This window comes from Daphnia pulicaria, chromosome 6 (genome assembly GCF_021234035.1).
Source record: "Daphnia pulicaria isolate SC F1-1A chromosome 6, SC_F0-13Bv2, whole genome shotgun sequence".
Classification (NCBI taxonomy): domain Eukaryota; kingdom Metazoa; phylum Arthropoda; class Branchiopoda; order Diplostraca; family Daphniidae; genus Daphnia; species Daphnia pulicaria.
In genome coordinates, this window is record NC_060918.1 from 11,789,777 (window position 1) to 11,806,573 (window position 16,797).

General features: G+C 44.9%; 1 protein-coding gene across 1 annotated transcript; it reads left to right on the top strand.

The window, feature by feature from the left end:
- Positions 1-7,889: 7,889 nt before the first annotated feature.
- Positions 7,890-10,549, top strand: LOC124344136 (forkhead box protein K2-like). The gene has a single exon (XM_046797594.1). It carries the CDS (start codon positions 8,238-8,240, stop codon positions 10,077-10,079), a length of 1,842 nt encoding a protein of 613 aa, XP_046653550.1. The 5' UTR covers positions 7,890-8,237; the 3' UTR covers positions 10,080-10,549.
- The last annotated feature ends 6,248 nt before the right edge of the window (positions 10,550-16,797 follow it).

Here is a 16,797-nt window from a genome sequence, read left to right on the forward strand (position 1 = left end):
CAGCACACAACACACGGCGCGAGAAGACCAAAGAGAAAGAAAACAGCCGGTCATTAGATGCCGTTTAGGACTTTTGCTGGGTTCTATCCAACCAAACAGTTCCACACACACACACACACACAACAGCACACACGTAACATACAGACAATTGGAGGCCGTGACGAATTGGACAAACAGAAAATAGACGTAGGAGAGTCTATATAGGAGAGAGATAATAGTCACGCTGCGGGGCGTTCGTTATTTTTTCGTCCGGGCGGCTGTTGTTATTATCACGAAGCTGATTTGAAATTTCACGACCATTACGAGAAATGACAAGCCACCCGCGACGATTCCAGTTCAAATTCAAAAGAATAAGAGAAAGAAAGAAAAAAACAAAATATTTGAAGAAAATATTCAGCAGGTATAATATGTGCATAGAACACGCTCATTATCGATCGTCCTATCACAAATATTAATGAAAAGAAATCCAAATGGTAAAGAACAAAAAATGCAATCGGAATAAGAGAGCGTCACGATTGATCTTTTATAGACGTCTGGAGGAAATAATAAAACTAGGCAACAATATCAGTAGAGAAATCATATTCATTCTGCGCGCTTTCTCGGGTCGGGAATAGCTCACCATCGAGCGCGTTATTATGCGCAGTTGTTTCGGATTCTTCCACAGGCCATCAACTTGAAAAAAACCCGCATAACGATGGCCATTTTTTGCTATTGGGCCGTGCGCATTGTTGTTTCTTGGACGATTGATGCGGAAATTCCATCCCAAAAAGAAAAAAAATCGATCTGCGACTGACTGACTATTTATTTGTCTGACTGGGGCTGTGGAAGAAATGAAATTTTTTGGCGATGAGCGATGCGTTTTCATGGCCTTTTGTGCATCCGGACGGATGGCATGTCGACTGATTATTCCCCCAGTCTCTCTTATTCGGCAGCCGAGAAGAAAAAAAAAACAAAACAACTGGCTATACACACAGCACACAGCAGCAGCTCACACACACACATCACGACGAATTTCGTGCGTGTGCAAGTGCGCTCAATAATAAAAAAAAAACCTCCCGAAACTTTCACGGATTGGCTCGTTTGTCCTGTATTTATAGATCTATCCATCCATGCCTGTAGTGTATGTATGTATATACAGTGGGGGAGGGATGAATATAATAACTATAGACAATCGGAAAGAGGATAGAGAAACCATTTTCCAACCTGGCATGAGATGCGCGCAGGCTAAAGAAAAGCTAGAGATGAGAATAGGCGCTGGTTATTGGTGAGGATGCGAGAGGACGTCCCGGTGTGTGGCTCGTTGTTGCCTTGACGTTGCCAAACACAAACCTGCCAATCACCATCATCTATTCCCTTCTTCTTCTTTTCTTTTTCTTTTCTTTTTTTTTTCGGTGATTTCACTCGGTGTGTGTCGTCCCTTTTTGTACAAAAATTCATATAAGGAGATGTTGCAGCGGTGGCGGCCCAAAAGTGATGGGATTCCGTCTCTCTCTTCTCCCACATATAATGCACAGCAGAGTTGAGACAAACTCTTTCTCTTTCCGAAATGTGTCTCGTTCGTGTGTACGATCACAAGACGGATGATCTTTCGGTCGTGACCTGCCACTTTGGCTATTTCAAGCCACGCCAACACAACAAATACACATACAGCGCCCAGCACGCACCTTCTCTCTCTCTCTCTCTCTCTCGCTCTCTCGGCTGGGAATGACAGTTGGAAAAATGGTGAAAGATGGATCTCTTCTATCCCCCGTGTAATGTGTGGAGGAGAGACATATTTTGTCACCCAAGAGTCATTTCCATACTCTACGGTACGTTAGACGCCACAATAGTTGTTGTACAAGAGAGAGAGATTGAGTCTTTACATTTCATTCTGTGGTACGTCGGGTGATGGTTCGACATTTCTGCCGACATTTTGGCTATATAACAAAGTGGGTTCGTCCTCTACAGTGACTCATCGGCGCCAACGTCACCAAAGAGTCACAACTTTGCTCCACCTTTATACAGCGCTGCTATGTTTATCCAATTGAATAATCTCTCTCGTCTGCCGGCGCGTGTGTATTATTATAAAAAATGTTGCCCAAAAAGTCAAGCTGCGCAATTTTTTAAAAAGAAATGATTTACCGCGGCCTCTCCGTGGCTTGGAAACTTATTAAATTGAAACTGATTATCTTACACGCGCATTCAAAGCGTCGAACATTTTTCGCATGTGACTTTTCTGTAAAAAAGTTTCTTTGATGGCTTTATACTACTACTCTAAATGTATACATGGATAGAGTGCTATCTTTCTCTTTTTTTTGGTGCGTCTGTCAGAAAGATCTTTTGCGCTCAAAAGGAGAACGCGCAACAGAGACGTCACTTGCTGAGACCTGCTGCCGGATGAAATATGGCGCGTCGACGTTAACTCGATTCAAATGTATTCATTCAATCAGGAGACGAGCGGGGCCGAGTCGAAGGCGTGGGAGGCCAACAGAAATATTAAAAAGAAAAAAGAAAAGAAAAGATGTGAAAGAATAAAAAGAGTTTCTTATTATTATATTCTCGGCCCGCAAGGAAATAACATTCAACGGAAGACCGACCCAGCAAGACAATTATTTACAAGGCTCAGCCAGGGCTTAGCTCTGAGATCCATTGAATAATATTATCTATAAGAAAAGATTCCGATGGGAAATCTTCTTCTTCTGTGATTGAATGATGGAGGAGCCTCCTTCTCCTCCTCCGCGGCAAATGAATAATATACATAAACATAATGTTGTATCCAATCACCGTCCTACACGGCATCCGAAAAAAAAGTAACCCTTTTCCTGTCGAGTTATAATATCTGATTGTTTCTCGTTGGGCCTCGGATGACGTCGCCGCTCAAATCAAATCAACGGGTATGTGCACAGTGCAGTATATACAGTATATACATGTCCTTAAATGTTATGTAACTGCGCACTTACTTGGATTGATACCGGGCGGGACTATTAACGGCGATGTTGCCGATAGCTTTTCTTTTTATAATTCACGTCATTTTATGCCCAATAACAGAAAACTCTTGAAGATTGTGGAACAAACTTCACGTCCAAGATCTTCCCAGAGAGAAGAGGAGGAACGCATCGATCCATCTCGTAACACTTTCGAGTGAAGGGTTTTTCCTGTTGAAAAAACCAAACCAGCGACTTTTTCGACGGGATTCCGTTAATGGCGTTATAACGACTCGACCGAGAGGGGGATTGAAAAAAAAAAATAAAAACAAGAAACGAATTTTTCGGTTGTTTTGTTTTGACTAGTTTGTTAAATATTGTTGCGCCTGCGAGGGATGCGGTTCGGCTGCTCTGATGGGCTTAAAAATCAAAAAGAGAAAAAATAATAGAAAATGCAAAGTCTCCCTATTGTTGTGCGCGTACCTTTTTTTTTTTTAATTCCAAGAAATTTTTTTTCCTTCAAAAGAATTAACCAGATAAGAAGAAAAAAAAAGAAAAAGGTGTTTGAAAACCTTTCAATAGTTTTCCACCTTTTTTTTTAAGGGAAAAAAAAAACGCGCGCGGGAATTGTCTTAAAATAGAAGAGAGATAGAATTTTGTCTCTTCTTCTTTTAGGAGCCATCCGCTCATTTCCATCAGCGGCCAGAAGAAGAAGAAGAGCTAGGTAAAAAAAAAAGGGGGAGAGAAAAAAAAAATAAAATAAAAGTTTGGGGGGGTTGGGAGTGTATTCTCTCAACCAGAGTGAATACACGTATAGACTCTTGTTCTTACTGTGAGAGATAAATCTGCCCAGTAGGCTTATTCATTCTCTCCTTTTTCTCTTTCTCGGTTTCTCGCCCCCACTGTCTTTGAAGAAGTGCCAAAGAACAAGAGGGGGTATGTTATTTTACAGGTTAAGAGAGGCAAGAACGACACCTGATGGCCGTCCCATTGGCCCCCCATGCCACACATGCATATATCTGTACGTGTATACTATATATGTATGTATATATCTACAGATAGACACACACACACACACGTATGTATGCTGCAGTATATGTAGCTATGTGTATAGAATCATCCCAGAGATTCCCAAAGTTTCACACCTGGGCCAGACCCCCTGCGTCGAGTCACAAGGTCTTATACCCTGGGCCAAGAGTTCAACCCCCCTCGTCCCTCCCCGAAAGAGGAAAAAAAAAAGGAAAACTTCTAGGATCCTCCCTGTAGGCCACGGGAAAATGTATTAAAAAAAGGAAAGAAAAAGAAAAACTACAAATAACACACACACACAGAAATAGAAGAAGAAGAATAGAATGAGAAAATCTATACGAGATGACTCGGAGCATATTTGTGAAGTATATAGGCACGAATATTGAATGTTGATCCCCACGTCACGAAGAAATCGATTGTTAGATTCTTCTTCCCTCTCCTATAGCTGTGGGTGTCCCTCTTATAATTCTTGTAATAGCTGATGGGATGACAATTAGAAAATTGGACCAATTGTATTTTTTTTAATAGATAGACTCTCTTCCCCCCTATTAACTTGTAGAACACAGTTAATCCAATTAATGAGAAGTGTTTGAATTGTTTGCGATGTGCTACATCACCGTGATGCCGTCATCTTCTATTAGAAAGTTGTTGGTGTTGCTGTTGTTGTTATTGGCCATTTTCTTCGAATGATCGAACGGATTCGGATTCTCGTCTATTAAACAGCCGGGGCACAATCTATCGGCATCCGGCTTTATAATAACAATCATAATAACAAGTTTCTGATTCCACGGAACTCGTCAGTCGGCTGGTTAACGAATCCTTGGCGTGTAGGTACAACAACACAACAACAACAGCAGCCGAGGATCTATACAGCTTTGAATGATTGTTAGTTAGATAATACATTGTGAGCCCATCGTCTATACAGCGAAAGGGGTTATATACGTACAGTACCTCGTTGACTATCAATTGGCTTGTAGAATTTTCGGGTTGGGCCGTCCGAATAAAAAGAGAGAGAGAAAGGCTACATATCGCCCCACACACACACCCCCGGCCGTGCGCTCGTTACACGCCGATTTCTATCGACAATGTTCCGTAATTCTATAATCGTAATTACCCGATCATTGACGAACTGGTTGATGATGATGGTGGTCCTGAGATTTTCCCTTTTTTCTCTTTGTGGAAAAATTACAAATCTGGCACACAGGCAAACGTGTCAGTTTTATTATACAGCGTCAGTTATGTATAAGGAGAGAGAGAGAAAGAGAACCAACCGTGTATAGTTCTATACACCCGCAATCAGCGGGGGCGCGGATTTCAAACGATCCGAGCCTCTCAAACTTTTTTTTCCCTTTTTTTTCTTGTGTTGTATTTCATTTTTTTTCTCTCCACCAAATGGAATGACTGAAGGCAGAGGCGATAGAATAAGCACTGCATACATTATGATTATGTAGAGAGAAACACAGTGGAGGGAGTAGTATATATATCTACTACAGGGGGGTTTTATAATATATTGTGGCGAAGGGGGTAAAAAACGCAAAGGGGGGTTCAATCATATACATACATTTATACAAGCTACAACAAGATCTCCCGCTGACCCTTTTTGGCTAACAAAAAAAAAAATAGAAGAACATAACTATAACACACCAATGGTAGCCCATGTTCTTCGGTCATGATGAGAGACACAAGAACTAAAGGGGGAAAACGAAAATAGAAGGTGGATTCTCCAGGCTGGATCTGACAGACTGGACGGAGCCGCTGACCTGAGCTGACCCTAGAGCCATATATCTCGACATGTGTATAGACCGCGTCCACCATCTACATCTATACGTATTTAAAAAAGGAAAAAAAGTTCGAGAAACAATCGATTCTTTTTTTTTGTTTCTTCTTTCGTGGAACCAAAAAATGCAGAGGGGCCATGAAGGGATTTTTTGTTCCCCCCCAATATCTATTGGGGAAGCGCGGACCCTTGTTCTATCTCTCTGCGCTGGGTCCGTTTGGCTGGGCCAGCGTATTTTGGGAGGGGGAGCGCGAGCGCGCAACCCCCCGTCGAGTGCGGTTGTTGTGTACCAGGTCATTAGCGGCAAAGGGTCAGAGGGATTCTGCCAGGCCGAGGTGTGAAACGTGATTGGAGACCTGTCAGTCGGGTCGTAAGGAGGGCTGGGCCAAGTTGAAGGTCCCAAAAAATCAAAAAAACCAAAACCCCTCCACGAAGAAAGATCGACATGTACATATCTAGTACACGCAGCAGTTGTTATACTGTCTATCTACATCCAACTGGAGTAGAGCAACATGAGCACGAAATTCGTATCGACCTGGCCCCCTCTTGTGTTTCTGGATGTATAGCCCATCACCTCTTTGGATGAGGAAAAGGCCTATGTCCACTAGGAATCAATACGGAGAGTATAAAGAACCAACCTGTCTATATATCTAATTGGAACTTTGGAGGGGGGTTCGAAAGAAAGAAAGAACGCCATCAAAGCGAAGAAACAGAGCGAAGAGTATTCTTGAAAAGAATCGATCCTTTTCTTCTTTTTCTTTTCTCTTCGGTGCATTTGGAAAAATGAAAAAAAGGGGGGCGAAAGAACGTATAGAATAGAGCCCCAAAAGCCCCAAACGCTTATTCTATTCTTCTTCATTCCGGCAACGAGGTAGGTACTATACATATGCCTGCGTATAATAATATAACGCCGCGGTAAATAAAAGAAAAATAAAATAAAAGATCTGGATGTTAAAACAGATCTTTTCGCCCTGATGGATTTCTATTGGGGATTTGATATGTATATATACACAAGAGGCAAGCGTCACCGCACCCATTTCAAAGGACTGAAATAGTATCATTTCTTTTTGGTCTGATGTGCGGTTCTACATCTACCAATGCCCGCTGGATAGTCACTTTCGGGGTTATTCAAATTCTTTTTTTAACGATTGCCAATAACAAAGAAAGTCTCTTTGGTTGTTTTTACTTTTTTTCCCCCGGTTATATAACACTTACGGTGCAAACACTTGTTGTTTTTTTGTTGTTGTTGTTTGATGTTTTTTCATGACTTGGGTATGGGAATCGGCTTGATTTTTTCCCGCGTCCGATTCAATGCCCGCCGTCAATTCAAATTGAATATTATGCCGCCCGCCACTTATAGCTGACAGCAAACGCGCGGGTCCGCCGCCGTTGTTGCTGGTCGCCGATTCACGCGTCTGAATCGAGGCCGCCGAATCGTTGAACCCGTCGAGCTTCTCTTTTTCTTTCTCTCTCTATCAATATAATATTTGAATAAAAATTAAAAAAAAAAAAAAAAATAGAAATCAAATAAAAGATGAAACGTTTCGCTTGACGTTGCCAGCCCTTGGCGCTCTACACACGCAGATCGACCGAGTTGGCTTTGTCGTTGTTGCCTTTTCTTTTTTGTTTTCTGTTTTTGGCTTTTATGGACAATAATGCGCTGCTTTCAAAGTTTGATCTAGTTTGGAGATTCGCGCTTCTATTTTTGAAAAAAAAAAAAAAAAAAATGCTATAGGGATGGCGTGTCTGTTTTGTTTTTGTTTTTCTCGAGCGCGCCGTGTTTTTATTTGGACGTTCCCGATGTGGAGTTGTAGATTCTGCATCCAAATGGGCTGATTACCAAGTTAGACACATTTTACAATCACACACAAAATGGTCAAAAAGAAAAAAGAGAATATCTGATAGGAATATAAGGTGGTCCAGCCCACCTCCTATGCACCCAGCGCCTTCCAGGAGGTGCTGCAAGAGCGGGAGGCTCTTGACGCTCCATTGGCTCCTGGTGGCCGACCAATCGGCTGGAGGAGGACTCGGCTTTCCAAGAGGCGGAGCCTGCCGACTCCAGGGACCCACCGAGTGCAGAGACAACGCGGAGGATTCACACTCACCACCTCCCACCGTGCCCGTCTTTCCCTCCTATTTTTTCGAACCGAAAAACCTGGGCTATATTCCAGCCTGCTGGCCCCTGGAACTAAACATTCTATCAGCGACCGTGCTGCAGGCACAACGTCTCATCCTGCCCTTTCCCCCACCAGCTCAGTTGATTTTCAATTCCGTCAAAGTGCATTTTCTTTCACTTACGCCTCCCCTGTTGGTTTGATTATTTCTCATCCGCACACTCCACGATCCAGTGACATTTCAGTGAGCGCCAGTGCCGTTTTGTTCGACATTTTCCCCTCCGATGCGCTAATCATTCCGCACCTGACCCAAACAATTTTGTTTCTCCGATCGAGTTCCGTCTTAAAAAAAGTTTCATCCGGAAGAGATTTGACACGGGAGTCGGAAGAAGAAGAAGAGAATCATTGAAAAAAATGCCGCGCCCATGTCGCGAGAGCTACGGCGACCAGAAGCCGCCGTATTCGTACATCGCCCTGACGGCCATGGCCATTCTGTCGTCATCGGAGCGGATGCTGCCGCTGGCCGACATTTACCGCTACATCATGGAGCGGTTCCCTTACTACCGGAAGAACACGCAGCGCTGGCAGAATTCACTCCGCCACAACTTGTCGTTCAACGACTGCTTCCTCAAAGTGCCGCGACGTCCCGACCGCCCGGGCAAAGGCGCCTACTGGACCCTCCACCCCAACGCCATCAACATGTTCGAAAACGGGTCGCTCCTGCGTCGCCGCAAGCGCTTCAAGTTGCACAAAGCCGACAAGGATCTCCTGGAAACTGAGTTGGCCGCCTTGTCCAGCATGAACCGCATGATGCAGCAGCAGAACCAGCAGCAAGCGGCCGCTGCGGCTAATAACGGCACACCTGGGCCGGCATCGACACCGACGGCAGCCGGACCGGCACCCAGAGAACCACCTTCTCCTCTGCCAGCCGTTGCCCAGCAGCAGCCGCAACACAATGCGCCCAACAGCCTACCATCAGCGGCCAGCACTCAGGTGGCCATGTCCAACATGTCGGCCTGCGGACCCATGACGGCCTATTCGGCCATTCCTTACGGCATGGGATTCGCCGCTTACAATCAGGCGGCCATGGCGGCGGCTGTTGCGGCCGCCGCTGCGGCCAACCACCCGACGCCGGCCATGATGGCCGCTGTGGCCGCCCAGCAGCGCGTCCATGGCTTCCATCCGCACGGACCGGCCCCGTCGATGGCCTCTCCGTCTTCCTACCCGGCCTATAATCACGGCGGCTTCGGCTCCGTCATCAGCGCCCACCAGCAGCCGTCGCCTTTGGGTAAATTCACCAGTCACTCGACGAGCCTATCGTCTCCCGTCGGCGCCGACAGCCTCTCCGGCAGCAACGCCAAGCCCAAAAGATCCTTCACCATCGCCAGTCTCATCGCCGACGACTCGGACGAGTCCGACGACGACCAGCCGGCCGCCAAACACAAGAAGATGCTGGGCAACAAAAGTGACATGCTCCTCCTCGACGACCGAGACTCGGCGGCCGATTCGTCGTCCTCTTCATCCGCCTCACCATCCGACGACGAGTCGGAAGTGGACATCGAAGCCGAGGATGCCGACGAGGAAGTGGCCCGACCGGCCACTGTGACCCCTCCGCCTCCATCCGCTTCTTCCGCTTTAGCCAAACCGATTGAAAATAAAAGTTCGACGCCACAACATCAGCAGGAGCCGGCGGAGCAGCAGCAGCAGCATCCGCACCTTTTGATGCCGATTCCGTCGTACATGGCCTACGCCGGAATGGCGCCGTCGGGCGCCTTCCCTTACGCCAGCATGCAGCAGCATCACCAACAGTTTCACGGGATGTACGCCGCTGCAGCCGCCGCCGCCGCCGCCTCGGCGGCTTTTTTAGGGCTGGCCCGGCACAGTAATCATCGAGGCGACGGGCCCGCTAAAGAGGACTGCCGGCCGTCGTCCCTGTCGCCGGCCGTCTCCCCGCAGAGCCCTCACCAGCACCACCTCCACCGGCCCAATCCCTTTCTGACGGCGGCCGACTGCAGCCGGGACAAATTGCAGCCGAGCCCACTGACTCCACCCGCGACGTCCGTCCATCAGCGGCCGCAACCCAATTCGCCGTCCGTCAACAACCAGCACCCAGGAGCGGCGGGTGCGCCGCAGCAGCACCTCCTCCACCACCACTACCATCACGCCGGTGTTTTTTTAAGCCCAAGCCCCGACGCCGACTCGCCAAAGAGTAAGGACGGCGTCTTCCGATTCAGTCCCAATCTCAGATCCATTTGACTCACAACAACGCAGCACAAATAAAAATCCAATCCATCGCGAAATGGCTGTACTATAGATAGAAAACGCAAACGATAAAAGAGAGAGATAATTTTAAGTATATCTGTAAATTTCAATTGAAGATGGCGGAGAGAAGGAAAAATGAATTCAGTTCAAATTCCAAATTTAATTATTATTATTATATTTTCCTCGATATGCAACACACAAGACAATTTTGCTGCTGCTGCTGAACTGCTGTTTGATTCCTATCATTTTCTTGTGTTTTAAATTTTCATTTCTCTTGTCCGATTATTAGATCTGTTCATTTTGTAATCATCACATTTCAAGGGGTTACCTCAACCAAATCTGCCTGTTGTGTCAATCGTCATTCGCGTGTGCGTGTACATGTTAGGCCTATACTATGTTTTTGTAAAAAAAAGATTCACTTGTGTGTGTGTGTGTGTGTGCGAGAGAAGGAGAAATGCAATGCAAACAAAAAATAACAACGACTTTTTGATTCATTTCGAGCGGGCGAATTAGATATTAAAGCAATAAGACCCACTCACCCAAATCAGATATAGGCTTCATGACGTCATTGCTGCCTCGTTGCCAAGCGATTCATTATTCGGCTGCTTAACCAACAACAAAAAAGGCCAACAGGAGAAGCGATTGTTGTTGTTGACGTTTCAGGGCTCCTTTTGAGCTCCTAACTTGTTTCTTGGCTGCGCGGCCATCGTCTGATGCCTGGGCTGCTGCATGTGCGTCCTCCAACAGCCGAGTGGTTGTTGCCTTTTTGAATGATGTGATTCATTATACAATCCCGTCTGAGTGCTGCTGCTGCTGGACTGGACGATGCCGGGCGCTAGAAGAGAGAGAAAGGATCCTCGTCTCGTTTCCGCTCTTGACGTGATGCTGCCGATTCATTTGTTTTGCCTCTATTTGCGTATACGCCACTCGACTCTTGCGTGAGTGCAGCGGTGGAAACACACAGCGGCACGCAATCAATGATAACAGAGTGCCGGCTCCATCTCTCCCGGTGTAGTAACTACATCGCAGTTGCAACTTTTGTTTTCCCCCCCGATTTTGGCGCAGGGAGACGTATCTCGTTTTGTTCTTTTCGGTGCCGAGCTTCACGGGCTCTTAAATCCAATTAACTGATGGGCGAATGCAACGAGCAAACAATAAGCGGGCGATGGATACAGCGGGCCCCGTCAATGTATAGTAAATTGGTCGATTCGTTTGGTGCGGTTGTAATGCAAGAGGCAACACGGCGCAGTGACACACAACTAGGTAAAGAAAACGAAGGCAGAAATCGAATCAGGGTTACGCGCGTTGATGGGAACGAAGAAATCGTTGTAGGCCATCCATTTGAATAAATAACCAGCGGCTTTTTTACTTATTTATTTATATTTATTTGGGGATATCATTGGGAGAGTTTCTTTCTTTCGTTCTCTCGTCTAACATCCAGGCGGCTTATTTTTTTGATTTTTCTGGTGTCGTGTCATCAGTCTTCATCACGGCGGATGGACACAAACAAATATACCGGCGAGAATAACCCGTTGGCGAGGATTTTTTGGGTTTTGATTCATTTCATTCGGTCGGCACGAGAGAGAGAGAGAGAGGAATATATCTAGGAGAAGAAGAAGGTATACACACACACACACAGGTAGAACGCAGATAGACGGATGACCGGTTACATCAAAGAATGACTTGGGTTTGCATCGCTGATTTGAGAGAAGAAGAAGAAGAAGAGGCTCAAACATACTTAGTCGGTTGTTGGCTTATGCCGGACGGGCGATAGCGCGGCGCTAGCCACCGAAAACGGGCAGCGATTCATCAAAAGGACATCACACAACACTTTTCTCGATTCCTCCTCGTCGTCGCCTTGTTGTCCTTATACGTATGTACATTTCCAATGTTTATATATATTTCTCCGGCTCGTTTGTTTTTTTCCCTTTTATTTTATTCCGGCAAATATGTCGGTGGCATTTGAACGAGCAAAGCAAAGAGAATCAAAAAATGTTGAAGAGGGGAAACCTGTTTGTGAAACAAGTGGCTCATCACCACCTCGTTGTTGCCCATTGAATGTGCAAGAAGGGAGAGAAAATATAATATCTCTAAACCGTCAAAGTTTTTGACAGTTCTTATCGATCATGAAAACGACAGGGCCTTCTGGCCATCCAGCGCGCGAGCCTATATAGTACTATATAGACGCACTGGGCAGAGAGACTATAGCTTACACCAACCGATTGGATAATGCGTAATAATCATCTCTTTTCTCCCAGATCCATCACCGCCTCGACTATGCCATGCCGATGGTTTCCGAGGCGATTTCGGACGATTTCTCATTTACTAACAAAACCCGCACTGGATGTACGTGTGATCCAGAATTTTTTAATCCAATCAGATTCCCTTGCTTATACGAATAATTAATGAACCCTCTGTCCCATCCAATTTCGTTTCTCTCTTCAATTCAATTTCATTTTTCAGAGCTTTTGACTTTCCAATATGATGTAAGATTTTTTCGGTTTTTTGATATTTCTGTTTTCTTCCCCGTTGGATAAAAACGCGCGTGCCCATCGTGCGTTTGTGTCTGCTCTAGAGCTCTCTCTCTCTCTGCTATAGCTCTCTATAGTTGGCCGTCCTTTTTTTAAAAAATTTTATTTCCTTTTTTTTTCGACCGTGTTTACGATTTTTACGACTTGTCCGCCGCCTCAACGTCTGCTATTGCCGGAGAATCTCTTCTTTTTTTTTAAATGGGGGGGTAGAAGAAGGGAGGAGGAGGGCAAAGAAGAAGATATAGAAAGGGGTGCCGGTGATTCCAATGAAGGGTCGACAAGAAGAAGAAGAAGAATAAAGAGACCCCATACACGTATACGTATATGTATACACGTGTGAGTGTGGAAAATATATAAGCCGCCGAAGGAGCTTCAAATGAGTGTTGTTCAGCCGCCAGGCTGTCTACCAGCAAAAGTTTCTTTTATTTCTTCTTCTTCTTTCCCTTTTAGAATTTTTTCGGGGGACCTTTTTTCTTTCTCCCCCATAATAAATAGTTTTGTTTTATCTTTTGGGATTTGTTCCCTTTCGTTTTTCCAATCGCGCCCTGTCGTCGTGTCAACTTTTATGGATCTCTCTCTCTAGTTCGGCTGTGTCTGTGTGTACGGATAACTGTACACAGGGATGCCATTTCCAGCACACACCGCACCGTTTGGGTTTTTGTTGTTGTTTCAATATTGGAATTTACACGCAGCGGCCGTCGACGATTTTCTCTGACGCTTGATTATTATTATTTAAGGTTCGTTCTTATAGATCTCCCCCCCCCCCCCCTTCTGTGTGTGTTTGTTGTTGGTGTGTTATTTGGGTGTGTGTGTTATCGTTATGCGGTTTTTCCAGCCAACCACCAGAGAGGCCCTCGGAGCGACTTTATGTCCTCGATAATGTTGGGAATTGTTTTTGTTCTTGGTCGCCTTATTGTGTGCCAAGTCGAGTTTCACGCCGTTTCCAGAGCGACGACCAGCAACGAATCGTTCCAGGCGCAGTACAGAAAATGAGAAGAAAAGCCATTAAATGCTCTGATGGGAATTGCTACTAGATAAATGCGCAGCAGTACTAGCTATCGAGAGGGAAAACAGAAATGTAGTATGTACCGATATACGTATAGTATTAGACATGGCCACACCACGGCAAACAGGAGCTTTATTGTATACACTGTACAGCTCACAGAGCCGGGGCTTCTGGCGCGAGCCAGCAGCCCTATATACGTGTGTCTACATTCACAGCACCTTTTTTTTTAGTCTATACATATAATAGGCTAGCCAGCATGTAATAATGGTCAAGTGGGTCTTATATTCTATTGATACTAGAAGCATAGTTGAACAAACTGGGGCTGTTGGCACGTCGTTCCAGCCCAGATAAAAAGAAACGCTTTTTTTCCCTTTCAGTAGGTATACATCAGCCAAGTTGCTATAGATCTGATGGCGACTGGAAATCATTGGCTCAAAAGGATCCAGTTGGACACGGGGTGGTTCATCTTACGCAGCTTTTTTTCCCCCCCTATTGTTGAATGGGTATATCTACCTTTTTTCTTGGGATATCGATTGGTGACAGAGTCGTGGCGAAAAGAGCCGCAAAAAGGCGCATCAGCCATTTTTCTATTCTCAATAGAGAAAAGCGATAAACTAAACAACAGTTGCGAGGTCTATGCGCGCGGTAGATGTGCGCTTACACAGTAGACGCACTGTACAGTCACAAAAAAGATAGTCCGTGACCAATGCGAGTTTTGGGAAAACAGCGTCCGTCTGTATACAACATCGACACCTACTGTAACATAGTGTCTGGTCTGTCTATAGAGACGGCCTGCCTTTTTGCGGTGCTGTAACAACAACTTTTACACATTCCAAATAGAAAATAAGGAGGCTCATCTTTCGACACGAACCATTATCCGTAATCGGGCCAAGTAAATGCGCAGAGAGGACAAACATATATTGTTGAAATAAACCAAGAGTTGACTATAATATAATATCCAATAGATCTCTTTCCTTTTTTAGATTTTGTCTTCAAACGGCTGGAAATAAAAAAAACCGGCAGCGGCTGTTTTATGAAAAATTTTCGGGGGGGGGGGGGGGGGGTTTCCTAGCTCTTTTGTAAGGCCCGCGCAATTTGACGGTCACGCCTCACACTCTCTTTCAACGCCGCCTATATATAGTAGTATCACAGTGTGTGTGTATAAAAAGGCCCAATCGATTTTGTATTTTTCGTGGGGGACGTTCGATGGCGGCGTGACGCTCGGTAGAGGTGTCATATAATATAAATAAATGTGTTGTGTATAAGCCTATACACTCTGGCATGCATCCCATATACATAACATTACTGTAAAAAGATATCGCCGCGACGTGTGTGTTGAGCTTCCATGTAGGTGTGTGCAGGAAAAAGAAAAAAGCTTTATTTTCGTGTGTGTGTGTGTGTGTCGATTTACGATAATGCCCATTGTCATTTCTTCTTTGGTTGTTTCTTGTGGAATGTCTTTCCAGTCTCACCAGCAGCTCGGCCAGGACCCAACCGAAGACGCGCACTCAGGGAGCAGAAAGCGATCAGGGAGTTAAGGGGAAAAAATCAAAGAAAAAGAAACAAGAAAATGATGAAGAAGAAGATGAAGAAACAGGTGTGCATCGGTCGGCTTCTTTTGCACTGGATTTTCCACCTTCCATTTCTTTTAGTTTTTATTTCTTCTTCTTCTTCAAGGGCTCAGATGCTGCTGGCGGCTATCGACCACCACCCCAATTTCTCGGACCACCTTTTTTCTTCTTCTTCTTTCTCTTTTGATCCTTTTTCTTTCGAATTATTATTGGCGAAAAATGTGAACGCGCTTTCAACAACACGCGCGCTATTCACCAGCATCGAACCCTATTGCGTCTTTTGAGGGTGACACATTTTTTCTCATTCTCTCCTATACTTATTAACACTACGGCAGAATTTTCTTTGGCTGCTGTTAAGCCGTTTCTACCTGGACTGGTACATAAGATGGTGTGCCGACATTCCCCGAGCGCTCCTCCCCAAAACTCTCTCACCTGGACCATCATTCAGCTTCCCTCTCCCCGTTGCAAATGGTGTGGTTATTAATTCCTCAACACCACCCCGACCAACTAGCGACACTTTGGAAGGGAAAGTTTAAAAACAGAAATGATAACGATCGATTTTCCATCGTCTGGTTTTGTGATGTCGTTTTCTTTTCGTTTTTAGACGCATAAATCCTCCATCTAGAATCCACATCAACAAAAGGCCGTCGAGCTATAGGACTATAGGAGAGAGATACGTTTATATGGGCCGGTTTTTATTTGCTCGGTTACAGACTTCATTACACACATCAGGGCTCGTTGGCTTCGGCGTGTTAATGTTCCATCTTCCCAAAAAATTTCGGATCGCTTTTTACTTTTTACCGAGTCAAGAAAAAAAGACATAAAATAACAAGTTGGGGAAACAGAAAAAATGTTGCGTATGTGTGTGTGTGTGTGTCTATCTTTATATTATATAACGGCGTTTTATGCCTTGTTTCTTTTTGGGGTGCTGCCATTTTTTCTCTGTTTCATCCACCCTCAAGGAGGCCGACACCTTTGACTCCCATCATGTTGAGTTGATGAAATGGCAATAAAAATAATACAAAAAAATAAAATAAATACAAAAAATACACCCAAAGTTTATATTATTATTTTTTCCCCTGTTATTTTTCACTTCCAGCGTGTATAGTATCTTTTCTTTTTCCGAAGAATTTTTATTTTTTGATGGCCGTTGTGATATGCGGTGCAAGTCGCAAACTTTGGCCAAAAATGGGGAGGAAAGATGAAGACGCGGGAGACCGTGCCGGCGGGACCAGATGTTTTCATTCTCTCTCCTCGGTTTTTCTTTTTGGCGTTTATATGATGCAATATGCAACGAACTGCGACTGTCTGAGCCACACACAAAAAAAGGAGAATATCAAGACCCGCAAGTCATCCTCAAAAAAAAAAAAAAAAGAACGCCGACGACCAGGTCATAACCAAATATTATGTGACCTTTATTCATACAACATCCTTTTTTTTTTAATGCTTCTTTTATGCTGTGTATAGTGTGTTGTTAGCCAAGCGAGTCCTGGGGGTGTTATCGTGGCGGGTTTCGATCTAAAACTCATTATCTGCGATTTTCGTCCGAATTTTTTACTTTTGTCTGTGGCAGGGGTGTAACTTGATGAGACGAACTAAAAATA

Excerpts from the sequence above, each read along its gene's own strand:
- LOC124344136 (XM_046797594.1), top strand. The coding sequence starts at position 8,238 with ATGCCGCGCCCATGTCGCGAGAGCTACGGCGACCAGAAGCCGCCGTAT.